Here is a 12,156-nt window from a genome sequence, read left to right as displayed (position 1 = left end):
AAGGCGGTCTTACGAAGTTTAAAACATACATAGGGTGGGGGGAACATAGTTTAAAATACACAACAAAATTATAAGACATTAACATAGATGGAGGGCCAGATTATTCTCCAAAGGCCTGCTGGAACAAACAAGTTTTAGCCTGCTTCCGAAAGCCCATCAAGGAGGGAGTCAGCCTAGCTTCCCTGGGAAGAGAGTTCCAGAGCATTGGAGCAGCCACCGAGAAGGCCCTCTCCCATGTTCCCACCAAGTGTGCCTGTGAAGATGGTGGGACTAAAAGAAGGGCTTTTCCAGAAGATCTCAAAGCACAGGCAGGCTCATAAGGGAGAACACGGTCTTTCAAATAACCTGGACCCGAGCCATATAGGGCTTTATAGGTCATAACCAGCACTTTGAATTGGGCCCGGAAACAGACTGGAAGCCAGTGGAGCTGTTTTAACAGGGGAGTTGTATGCTCCCTGTAACCAGCCCCGGTCAACAATCTGGCTGCAGCTCTTTGAACCAGCTGGAGTTTCCAAACACTCTTCAAAGGCAGCCCCACGTAGAGCGCGTTACAGTAATCCAATGCCCTAGATGTGGCTCCTCAGCTCCCACCTGACCTCCTTTCCTCCATAGGGAGCCCGTTCAAAGTGCCGGTGCATGATGTGGTGGATTCCTCTAAGGTTAAGTGTTCAGGCCCCGGCCTGACTCCAGGCGTCGTCCGAGCCAACGTTCCCCAGTCCTTCACCGTGGACACCAGCAAGGCAGGAGTGGCCCCTCTCCAGGTCAAAGTTCAGGGCCCAAAAGGTAAGCAGATCCCTACCTGGCCGAAGCCGGTTAACGTCTTCCTGGGTCTCGGCTTTTCTCTTACCTGTCGCAACTCTTCCTGCAGGGGTGGTTGAGCCTGTCGATGTGGTGGATAACGCTGATGGGACTCAGACTGCAAGCTACGTGCCAAGCCGGGAGGGGCCCTACAGCATCGCAGTGCGCTACGGAGACGACGAGGTGCCTCGCAGGTACAGGATGTGGGTGCAGGCCAGAGGGCGCAGAAGCCTCCGTGGGACAGGAGTTTGGTCCGCGGGACCTTGGCGCTTATGATCAAGTTTCTAGTCCTTATGATCAATTACCCGCTTCTAGGGAAAAGGTGTTTTAAATGAGCCGTGTAACGGCTTTTAAATCTTGTGGGGCCTCAATAGATGCACCCACTTTTGTCTTCTTAAATACTGTGTTGCCTTAATTTTAGACGGTTTAAAAGTAATGTTTTAAGGTTCATGTATTTATTGTTTGTTTTTAACATGTGTTTATGGTGTGTGAAATGGTCTGAAGACTTATTCAATGAACTTTTGATTGATTGACCCACTTCCAGTGGGGAAAATGCAGGAAAATTGGCAGCCAGAAGGGACTGAGCGGAGCTGCTGTGAGTGAGTGAGTGAGTGAGTGTGTGAGTTAGTGAGGGAGGTGTCCTCTTATGGCTGTCTCTTAAGCTTCATACTGTTCCTTACTCCACGAGAACAACACTTGCGCAAAAAAGAAGAAGGGACAAATGTTAGCTTTGAAATTCTTGAACCATGCAAATTCTTGAACCATGTACAATAAGCAAAGGTTGGGAAAATGCCTCATGGGGACCAACCAATGTAGTAGAATTAGTTTTAAGGACACAGTCCTATGCATGTTTAGACAGAAGAAAAACCTTCAACTCCCAGCGCTCCCAGCCAGTACGAGGCATGCTGGGATTTGCAGGACTTCTTCTGTTACATGAAACACATTGGGCTGATTGAGAGACAACTGTTAAATCTTCCTCATAGTTATGGCTTGTGATTGTAACTTGGACGCAAAAGATTTTGCCCCAAATATATTTCAGAGCAAAAGGTGCCACAAACGCTACTTGCCCTTGCGGTGGTTTGGCAGAACGGATCAGATAAGCAGATACATCAGAGCAGTCTTCCCCAACCTGGTGCCCTCCACCTGTTTTGGACTACAACTCCCATCATCCCTGGGTACTGGCCATGCTGGCTGGGGCCGATGGAGTTGTGCCCTGCAGGGTTTTTGGGCTCCACTGTGTTGCGGGACGCTGAGCTAGAACAAGATGAGTTGCTTCCGTTGAAGCTGCTGTTCCTGCCTGCCTGACAAAGGGACCCATCATTAAGTCCTCTGTACCAGACAGGCTTCAATGGTGTCAACCTGGTAGGCCTACAGCACCCCCCTTTTGTGAAAGAGGGAAACAAGAGTGATGTTGAGGAACATCTGTACACCTCGGAAGTGGAGGTTCAGCACCTGGTTGTTTTTTTCTTAGGCTCTGTTCAGAAGGCACCTTAAATCATGGCTTTAACCATGCTGGATAAGCCAGAAAGCCGGGCTGTGTTCAGAAGACACCTTAAACCACAGGTTTATCCATGGTGAATAAAGCAAAAAGCCTTATTCCCCATGGTTAAAGCCATGGTTTAAAGTGTCTTCTGAACACGGCCCATCTTTCTGGCTTAGCCACCATGGTTAAAGCCATGGTTGAAGGTGACTTCTGAACGGGCCCTTTGTCTCATAACATCAGCATGGCACTAGTTTCTCTCTCGCTCTTTTCTGTGTTCCCAGCCCATTCAAGGTCAAGGTTCTACCTACACATGATGCCAGCAAAGTGAAGGCCAGTGGTCCAGGGCTGAACACTACAGGTGTGCCAGCCAGTCTGCCTGTGGAGTTTACCATTGATGCTAAGGATGCTGGAGAGGGCTTGTTGGCCGTGCAGATCACGGTAAGGGGAACATGTCCCGGGGCAGGGGTGGGGGAGTCCTTGGAAAAGACATAAGTTGGTGTGTGTGTGTGCGTGTGTGTGTGCGTGTGCGTGCATGCGTCCTGTAGATCTCCAGATGTTTAGGACTTCCCAGCATTCCTGATGATTGGCTGTGCTGGCAGGTGCTTCTGGGAGTTGAAGTCCAAATCATCTGGAGATCTACCTTCTGCCCACTCCTGTAGAAGCAGCTGAGCAAATTCCAAGTAGATATTCAGGGTAGCAGTGAACAGGCAACAGCGGCAAGGAACTGGGGCCAGCTTCAAGCTCCACAGCTCAAGGGTCGTGCTCAGGGAGATCAGGGATGGGAGAGCTCTCGCCTCCCTGATCAAGTCGCTGGAGTTCCCTTGTGGTACCAAGCCTAGTTGCTGAGCATGATTCTCTCTAGTCCTCATGTCATGGCACAGCTGCCTCCGACTTGAGCCTGAGGGCCTCCTTGACTTTGAGAACGTCTCTAAACTTAGCAGAGCTGCCTTGTTCAGTGTCCACAGCCTCCTGAAGCCGCTGCCCTCGATTTGGGTGACACATCTTGCCTCTAGTTGAAGGACCTGAGGGTCTGTCGTGGTGGGAGAGTGGATTTGGTCCATATCGCTGGTGGGCCGTGAGTTGAGCTGGCGTATAGAGCATTGCAAGGGTTTAATAGGAGTAGCTAGTGCCATTGTAGGGTTGTCCTTGTAAGACTGGAGGTTATCAGTTGTGATTTCTTCTGGATCATCTTGACTTACCCATGCTTCAGTCTTGTGTCATGAAATGTAAGTGGGTTGTTACTGTTGTTTTTTAAAAAGTGGTTTTGTTTCTATCAAAATTCTAGTAACTGATCATGGTAGCTTTGGGGTTCTGTCTCCCCCCGGCTCTAACTAAAATGCCTTCCTTCCTTCCTGGGCTGTGCCTCTGTCAGGATCCTGAGGGCAAGCCCAAGAAAGCCACCATCCGGGACAACCAGGACGGCACCTACACTGTCTCATACGTCCCTGACATGACCGGCCGCTACACCATCCTCATCAAGTACGGCGGGGACGAGATCCCCTACTCGCCCTACCGCATCCGCGCCCTGCCCACCGGCGACGCCAGCAAGTGTACTGTCACAGGTGAGAGCGCCCCTCGGCCAGGGGTCTCGGGGATGCTGGAGGGTGGGGCGAGCCACGCTGAAACAACGCCACGCCCCCCTCCTCTCCACACACTGACCGCTTTTTGCCGGGCACCTCCGGCCACACTGCTCACCTACTGTGGGGAGGGAAATGCGCCGCGTTGCGTTGTGTTTCTCGTGTTGTGTTGTTGTTTTTAATTGCGCACTGTTCTGTGTGATTCTCGTCTCACTCTGATTACCCTTGCTCTTTGCCCTTTCACCTCAGTGTCGATTGGAGGTCATGGGCTAGGTAAGCAGCTTGCTGATGGCTCCCTCCTCCCCCACTCCCAAATCCCTGCCTGCCTGCTTCCCCCTGCGACCTTGCATGGTTCCCCCCCACCCGTGTTAGACCCCACTTCTGCTTAAGTTTGGAGAGAGGGCACGGCTCCAAGGTGGTGTCGGCAGACACCTCTCCCGGCACCCTCCAGTCTCCTTGCCCCTCTTGGAGTTTTTATTATTATTATTATTATTATTATTATTATTATTATTATTATTATTATTTCCCGCCTTTTTTCTCTCCAATGAACCCAAGGCGGTTCCTTGGGTTCATCTTCCTCCTCCTCTCCATTTTATCCTCACAGCAACAAACCCTGTGAGGTAGGTTGGGCTGAGAGTCGGTGACTGGCCCGAAGTCATCCAGTGGGTTTCCATGGCCGAGTGGGGACTAGAACCCGGATTTCCCAACTCCCAGTCCAACACCTTAGCCACTACACCACACCGATTTTATTTCCTAAGATTAAAAAATGATAATAATACTGAGAGGCTTGCAGTGCTGCAAAGCAAAGTGCTGCGCTCCAGCGTCATCTGTATTTGGCGTTAAAAGGGTGTTTTTGTGTTTTGGAGCTGAGGCCCCCATCTCTGCCTCATACTTTGGTTCTTGGGGCAAGTGGCTTTTCGTTTAGTCGTCCTCTTTGCCTTAGAATCATTGAATCGTAGAGTTGGAAGGGGCCTCTAAGGCCATTGAGTCCAACCCTCTGCTCAATGCATCCCTGACAGATGGCTGTCCACCTTCTGGGAAATAAGTGCTTTGCATCCAGCCCTGGCCCCGGTGGGCAGTCTGTTTCAGCCCAGCCCACGGCAGCCATTTTGTGAGAGCGTCCACATTCCAAGTAGGCCCACCGACTCAAAGAGGTTGGGGGCCCCCTTCATTAAGGTTTCCATTTAACTGAAGCTGGCTGGCAGGTTCCAGTTCTAGCTTGGACGAGGCATTTTAAAGTGTCTCCATGTTCAGGCTAAAATTAGGACCGTCCAATTAGAAAAGGTAAGACCAGTCGTTTCCAAAACGTCGTGGTGCCTTGGCACGAAGCAGCTATTAGTCGCTTAGGTTAACTTTTAAAGGAGGCATCTTTATTCCCTACTATAGTAACACATACCAGGGGCAAAATTAGCTTCAGAAAATCCAAGCGTGCCCTTAAGCTGCTGCTCCGCTTGATTAATCAACGCAAGCCTTTGGTTTTAAAAGCTGCAGTCCTTGTTCAAATCCTGTTTTTCAGTAGCTCTGTTTAGATACCTCCTGCTGTACAGTTTCAGCAAAACAGGAGAAGAGATTGAAGGGAGAGGTACAATCTAGCATGTTTTAAGGGCACACGTTGGAGGCTTGTAAGGAGCACACACCAAGACCGTCTGCCCAGCGGTCTGTCCATTGATGCCTCAGTCCATTTATTGAAGGCAACCAAATATAGGTTTTAGCCAATTACATACACAAAAGTTATACGCAGAGTATAAAAGCGTGTCACGTACAAAAGTATAGATAAAACGTTATAAAACGTTAAAACATACATGCGCATACAACTAAAACCATACATCTCAAGGCTCTTGATGCCTTCTCCAATCTGGTGCCCTCCAGATGGGCTGGACTGCAACTCCCCTGGCTGGGGCATTCTGGGAGTTGTAGTCCAACACATCTGGAAGGCATCAGATTGGAGAAGGCTGGTCTTTGGCAAGCAACACCGGCTCCCGACGGTCTTGAGCAGAGGCCTTCCCTGGCCAGCCCTTCTAGGAGAGCTTTTTTCTTCCTTTCTCCTTTTTAAGAGCAGAAGCTCTTTCCGCCCGAGGGCCGGATTCCATTTTGAAGACGCTCTCGGGGGCCGCGTTCCTGTGGTGGGGCGGGGCTAAAGGCAAAAGAGAGCAAGGCTAAAATATCAAGCTATTGTAGCTTAGAGCACTTACTGCTTGTAATTAAGCCTCAGCAAAGACATTTCAACCTTTTAGAATGGGGGGGGAGGGAGAGAATTTCACAAAAGCCAGGAAATTGCCACACAATCAGCAGCTGGGGAAATGGGGGCGTGGCCATCTAGGGGGACCCCAGAAGGCCAGCTTGGCACCCTGAGCCTGAGGCTCTGCACCCTTTTTTTAAAGCAAAGGTGTCAGGAATTAAATCTAGGCCATCCCTCTTCCTTTCTTTTTGTGTGTGCAAAGCTGATCTGCTGGGTCCTCCCCACTGCTTGAACATGTATTTCAGTTCTGTTATGGCTCCTGCCAGTAAGGCAGGGTGGCTTGAGAATCGAGCTTCTCCTTCAGAGGGCAGAAAAACAACCACATTTTGCAGAATTCTTGCACTTTCTCCAACCTTAGGAATTGCTGTAAAGCAAGGAGGTGGGCCTAAGTGCTGGGATGGGGTTGCAGCATGGCTGTCCTGGAACAACCTCCCCCCCCACCCCAAACCATCTCCCCACCGCCCCCAAAGTAACCCTTTCCTCCCTTCAATCTTCTGCAGCACTCCGGAAGTCTCCTCTCTTGCTGGGCTGGGCTTGCACAAGGAATGGGGTGTAATCGGGAAACGGATCAGGGCCGTGCATGTTCCTGAACCCTTCTTGGGGTGGGGGAGGCTTTTCTCATCAGGCAGGCATGTTGCAAGCATTGTGGTGACTTGGGTGGACCCTGCAAAGAGCCCTGTTTGCCTCGGTTTTCCCCAAGTTGTAGACGTCCCTCGATTTCAGGCATGCGCTTCAGAGTTGGCCTGTGGGGCTCCCTGGAACCACCAGATTCCTGCATTTAATATGGTGGACTCCTGGATGGGCTACTTGAGAATAGGGGAACAGACAAGCAGTTGCCATTTCCAGGGCCGCAGGGTCCTCTGCCCCCCAGATCAGGTGAGAGGAAGAGCCCCAACGTTGAAGGTGGTGCGCAGTTCTGCACTATAAGAACCACCCTGCGACGCGCTGAGGCCTTCTCCTCTCGACTCCAGTGGGACTTGCATGATCCATGCAGTTTTCTAAGCCATCTGGTCAGGGAGACCAGTCGCCCGCCTTTGCTAGAACAGAGCCAGGCCGAGTTAAGGCTTGGGTGGGGGGTGGGGGCGTCTACCTCATTTTTACTAAAAGCCCAAAGTCCACCAATCAGAGCCAGGTGCAAAATGGAGGTGGGGGAAGAAGCTAGATGGAAAATCCTGGTTAAGCGAGTGGATCCAGTTACTGTCTGCAGCACGCGAGCCGCAGGCTGTGTATACAGATCTGCATCTGAGCTACTATAGATCAGAGATTCTTAGAATTGGCCATCAGAGCTGCACAGAGACCTGGTCAAAAGCATCTGCTTTACAGGCGAGGAACACCAGCGATTGATAGAAGGCCAGCTGTGGCAGGGAATGCTTTTCGCCTCCTTGGATTTTTACTTGTTAATCTGTTGGGAGTCGGCCTTGCAAATCCGCCGTGAAATCCGGATCTGCCTTCTGCCCACCCGCTGGCCTAGACGGGTTTATGCTGCCTCAAATTGGCAGGATAAAAGTCCAGACACTTTCCCTTCTCAGCCTGCGTGTCCCAGGAACCCTTCCACAGCTAGAATAAAGGAGCCCGGTTTGTACCAGCTTTGCATAGCACTGATTATGCCCCCCGCCTTCATAGAACAGGGATGCTAGCAACTCTTACGAAGTCTTGGCTTCAACTCCGTAGCTGTGCTTGGAGGATGTGTTGGCAAAAAAGAGGCAGTCTCAAAAAAGCGGCTTTCCGTAGCAGCTCTGTCAGTTTGGAGGAGCCATGACTTAAAACCCTGCTTCTAAAGTATCCTGAGAAGGGCAGCTTGTAGGCCTGGAGAACTTGCCGTAGGAGCCCTGGCACAAAGGGACTAACACTTGAAAGCAAATCAAGTCTACAGCTTGGATGAGAAGGTTATATTGGTGCGTATAGGGACGGAGCTCCCATTTTCCTTTGCTTCTGAGGCCTAGGATCCTTTTCCAGTGAGCCCCGGCTCTTCTGCAAACAGCATTGGCACACGTCCCCAGGCACCCAAGGCGGTAACATCCCTTGCTCTGTGAACAACCAATTCTGCTTCTGCTGGGGTCCAATCATAACTTTGGTTGCTATAACTCCCATCTTGCTTGAGTCTTTTTTTTTTTAATGTGAAGCCCTCCGGCTGGTTCCTTGGGGGTTGTAGGAGATACCGGCGGCTGTGTCTGACCTAGCTCCCAGCCTCCGGTGCAAGCTGGCAGGGTTTTAAGCCATCCACCCACCCAGGACAAACAACAGTGGAGGCTGCCACGCTCCCCGTTTGCACCTTGGCTGCCGTCTCCCTGGCAGGACTACACGGGGGGACGGGAGTGAGCCACGGAGGTGCATAAGGGGAGGACGTAGTCAAAGCTTCTGGTAGGTAGCAGTGTGCGGGGGGAGCCCTTGGCTGATACCTCGGATCTTGAGGAAATGGGGCCTGGTGTGTTAAAACTGCTGCTGACCAGGGTTCTAGAAGCAATTGGGGACAGAGACGGCTGCTGCGTTGGAACAGTTGCAATTGGGCAAGGGGCTGCAGCTGTAAATACAGGCCTCCTATTGAAGTGTGTGAATTCGGGGGGTTTCTCCCCAGAAAGGGCTTGCAGGGGGACCAGCAGCAAGTGCGAACGGCCCTGGGCTTTACCAGCATGCATTTGCTGCTCACAGCTGAATGTCTGAATAAGCCCATTGGAAAGCGCTGCGCTTGAAGGGGCTTGCCCATGCAACTGTCATTTGACCCTGTGATTCCTTAGTCCAGGGGTGGGCAACTGGTGGCCCTCCAGATGTTTTGGCCTTCAACTTCCGTCAGCCCTAGCCAGCATATCCCATGGAAAGGGAAGATGGGAGTTGTAGGCTTGAGTCCATTGATAACGCAGCCCCTCCAACGTTGTCCTTGGGGGGGGGGGTGGCCCTGCCGGCTAGTGTTGGAGGCTGAGGGCTTAGGGAGGCGGACTGCGCGTGGTGGGAGGGCCTTTGGGGGCCACGTTCTCCGTTCCCCATGGCTCTCCCTTCTGCCAGGAGCCGGCATCGGCCCCACCATCCAGATTGGCGAGGAGACGGTGATCACGGTGGACGCCAAGGCGGCCGGCAAGGGCAAGGTGACTTGCACGGTGTGCACTCCGGACGGCACCGAGGTGGACGTGGACGTGGTGGAGAACGAGGACGGCACCTTTGACATCTTCTACACGGCCCCCCAGCCGGGCAAATACGTCATCTGTGTGCGCTTTGGCGGAGAGCATATTCCCAACAGCCCGTTCCAGGTCACGGTGAGTCCCGGGGGGGGGGGGGGGGTGCGCTTGCACGTGCCCAACGGCTTCCTTGGAGGGCCCTTGGTACAGTCCAGGGCTTAATGCTGAGGTTCTGGCCGGGATTATGGGCTGGGGGTGATACAGTGCTGCTACCGCTGCCGTTAGAAGGCTCATCTCTCACAGATGTGGGCAAGCAAGACGGACTCCCCCCTGGGATCGTTCTGCCTGTTTCAGTGAGACGGACCTGGGCTCTCGAGGCATCCTGGAAGCGGTGCCTCTTGGCCTATGAGCCTGGATGTCATGGTGGCGGAGGCTGGATGATTCCCGGAAGAGTTGGGGAGAGGCGAAGTATGAACAGAGGCCTTTTTGGGGGGTCCCTGTTCCTGGCCAAACTTCACAAGCTTGTCCAAAAGCAATCACCGCCTTCTCAAGGGAACAAGCACCCCAGCCACCAACCATTTCCCCCAGCAGTATAAAGAGGGAGCCCGAAGTCATGCCTGGATTGAACATCCAGGAAGAAAAGTGGGGAAAGTCCCCCAGGGTGGCCTGGCCAGAACGAATCTGTTAAAACGGGCGAGCTGGTACTGTTTATTGCTGCCTTCCTCAACCTGGCACCTTCCAGATGTGTTTGACAAGTCCCATCATCCCCAGCCAGCGCCCGGGCAGTCTGGGAATGGTGGAACGCAGAGGGCCCACACATTTGGAGGGTGTCCGGTTGGGAAAACCTGGCTTTATTGGATGGATGTGGAGAAACGGGACTCACGCTTGGGAGGCCGAGTCACGGGAGGTTGGGGGTGGGGGCAGCTCAGAGGCCTGCCCCTTTTAAAGCCCGGGGACATGGCTGGACTAAGTGCTGAAGAAGAACATGGGCCTCTTTGTCTGCGTATGTATAGACTAGAGTCCACCTGGACTGACTCCAGCTTGCCAGCCCAAGGGACAGCCTTTTCTCAGCGTTGAATTGAAATCTAAATCCCGGGCTGCGTCCGCCCTGGTTTGATGGCTGGCTCATAAACCCCCGTTTCCCTCCTGCTTGCCCTCTTGGGAGACGGAGGAGGCCGGCACTCTGCCCCTCAAAAACCCAGCCTCTGCCTCTGGTCTCGGCCGCAGCAGGGGGAAACTGGGCCAACGCAGCATTTGAGCTTTAGGGCTCCTCTCTGCTCCCCTTTTGTGTTGTCTAGGTCTGGTGAGACCACGTGCTCTTTGCAGGGATACATGTTCTGTGCGCCAGAAATGCCCACTTCTGCATTTCTGACTAGACTCACATCTAGTTTTAAAAAGCCACAACTCTCTTTCTAAGATCCATTTGGAAACCTGATACTTTTGGGGTAAAAAGAGGAGGAGTTGGGCAGAAAAGTTGCTGTGCAGCATACTGAATGCCCACTGTTGCCTTTGAAAAACCTGCTGAAACTCCATGCTGGTTTTTCCATGTTGCTTTTCTTGAGGGCTAGAAACACGTTTTTAAAGCTACCAGGTGTCTTGTTCTTTAATGTCCTGTGTTTGCCTGGCTTTCCTGTGCGCAGGACAATAAGCATTCCTTGATCTGCCAGTGGCCAGAAACATAACCCTGTTCATGCCTTAAGTAAAATTTCTAGGCCGGAGCCCTTCAGTCTCCAGGTTGGGAATTGCATTTCTGAATGCATCCCGATGTTCAATTGCTGCGTGTAGTAAACTAGGACAAAATAGGTTTTTCTATCATCCCCTCCGTGACGTGCTCATGGGAGCATGCTTTTAGAAAACAAGCTCTCTTCTCAAGTGGTGCAGGGTAGAATTTTGCCACCTTGTTCCACACGATCTATAGATCTGGAGGCTGGCGTAAGTAAGATGCAGGGGATGGAAAAAGGGCTCTTAGGTAGGGAGGGTGTGTGTGTGTGTGTGTGTGTGATTGTGATTGAACTCCCTCAGTGGCATCTATGTTAAAACGCCACCTGACAGCCAAGAGCAAAGCTCGCAACACACGACTTGTCCTCCCATAACTTGTGACTCACGGCTTGGCTTTTGCAAACTGAGCCTTCCTGTTCAAACGTTAAGTCACTCTTTCCAGGTTCCAAACACAAAAGGAGCCCTCTGGCTCATCGCTGGGGAGGGAGGGGTGTTGCGAACCGGGCAGTGTCCCTTCCCTTTCACTCTGGGTATTGTCTTGTGTGCGCTGGGAGGGAAAGCAGGCAACTGTCCTTCAGCCAAGGAAGTTCTGACTCGGTGGAAAGCAATAAACGTTTATTCTCCTCCTCCTCCTCCCCTCACTCCACCTCCCAAGAGAGAGCACAGTGAAGTCTCCCTGCTGGAGCACGGATTATCATAGAGTCAGCCACACATGGTAAACTTCCATCTTTAATTCTGCGAAGTCTTGATCTGAATTTCCACCAGTTCTCTCTCTCTCTCCCCCCACCCCGAGTTTGTATTTCAGAGTTCCTGTTTCATACTTAGGGAAGACCTTTCAGCCCAAGGGACAAATTTCATTTCACAGGGGCTCTCGGGGTGGGTGGGGGGCACGTTACAGCAATCGGTCAGGCTAAAGGCGGTCGGGCCGAAATACCTAAAATCCTAGCCTGTTCTAGTTTAAAGCACATGCTGCCAGTCGCTCAGGCTTTGGGGGAGCATTTCAAGCTTTTAGAATGGGGCGAAAGCTGGTGGGAAAGCCAGGGAAACACCACCTGACCCAGGGTCTGGAGGAAAGAGGGTGGGGCCATCTGTGTCCAGGGGGCCCAGATTTGGCTCTGGGGCCTGAGGTTCCGCACCCCTGACATAGCACTTCCAGTGCCAATCAGTCATTTGCACGTTTGCTCAGAAAGTGCTCCCCACCCCACCCCATCCCCATCCCACAGTCTTGGG

At 52.2% G+C, this 12,156-nt stretch overlaps 1 protein-coding gene across 4 annotated transcripts in view; it reads left to right on the top strand.

Moving 5' to 3' along the window:
* Positions 1 to 12,156, top strand: part of FLNA (filamin A) — a 90,077-nt gene that overhangs the window by 53,760 nt on the left and 24,161 nt on the right. For 2 of the 4 annotated variants that reach the window (XM_063119353.1, XM_063119355.1), the window contains exons 26-31: positions 613 to 783; positions 869 to 992; positions 2,563 to 2,719; positions 3,654 to 3,843; positions 4,108 to 4,131; positions 9,098 to 9,345. In XM_063119353.1, coding sequence (XP_062975423.1) covers positions 613 to 783; positions 869 to 992; positions 2,563 to 2,719; positions 3,654 to 3,843; positions 4,108 to 4,131; positions 9,098 to 9,345 — 914 coding nt within the window. The remainder of the gene's footprint in view (positions 1 to 612; positions 784 to 868; positions 993 to 2,562; positions 2,720 to 3,653; positions 3,844 to 4,107; positions 4,132 to 9,097; positions 9,346 to 12,156) is intronic. The other 2 variants (XM_063119356.1, XM_063119354.1) reach the window with 1 other exon arrangement.

Source organism: Elgaria multicarinata, chromosome 3 (assembly GCF_023053635.1).
Source record: "Elgaria multicarinata webbii isolate HBS135686 ecotype San Diego chromosome 3, rElgMul1.1.pri, whole genome shotgun sequence".
Taxonomy (NCBI): Eukaryota; Metazoa; Chordata; class Lepidosauria; order Squamata; family Anguidae; genus Elgaria; species Elgaria multicarinata.
Note: the sequence above shows the minus strand (reverse complement) of the source record. Positions and strands in the feature narration are given on the sequence as shown.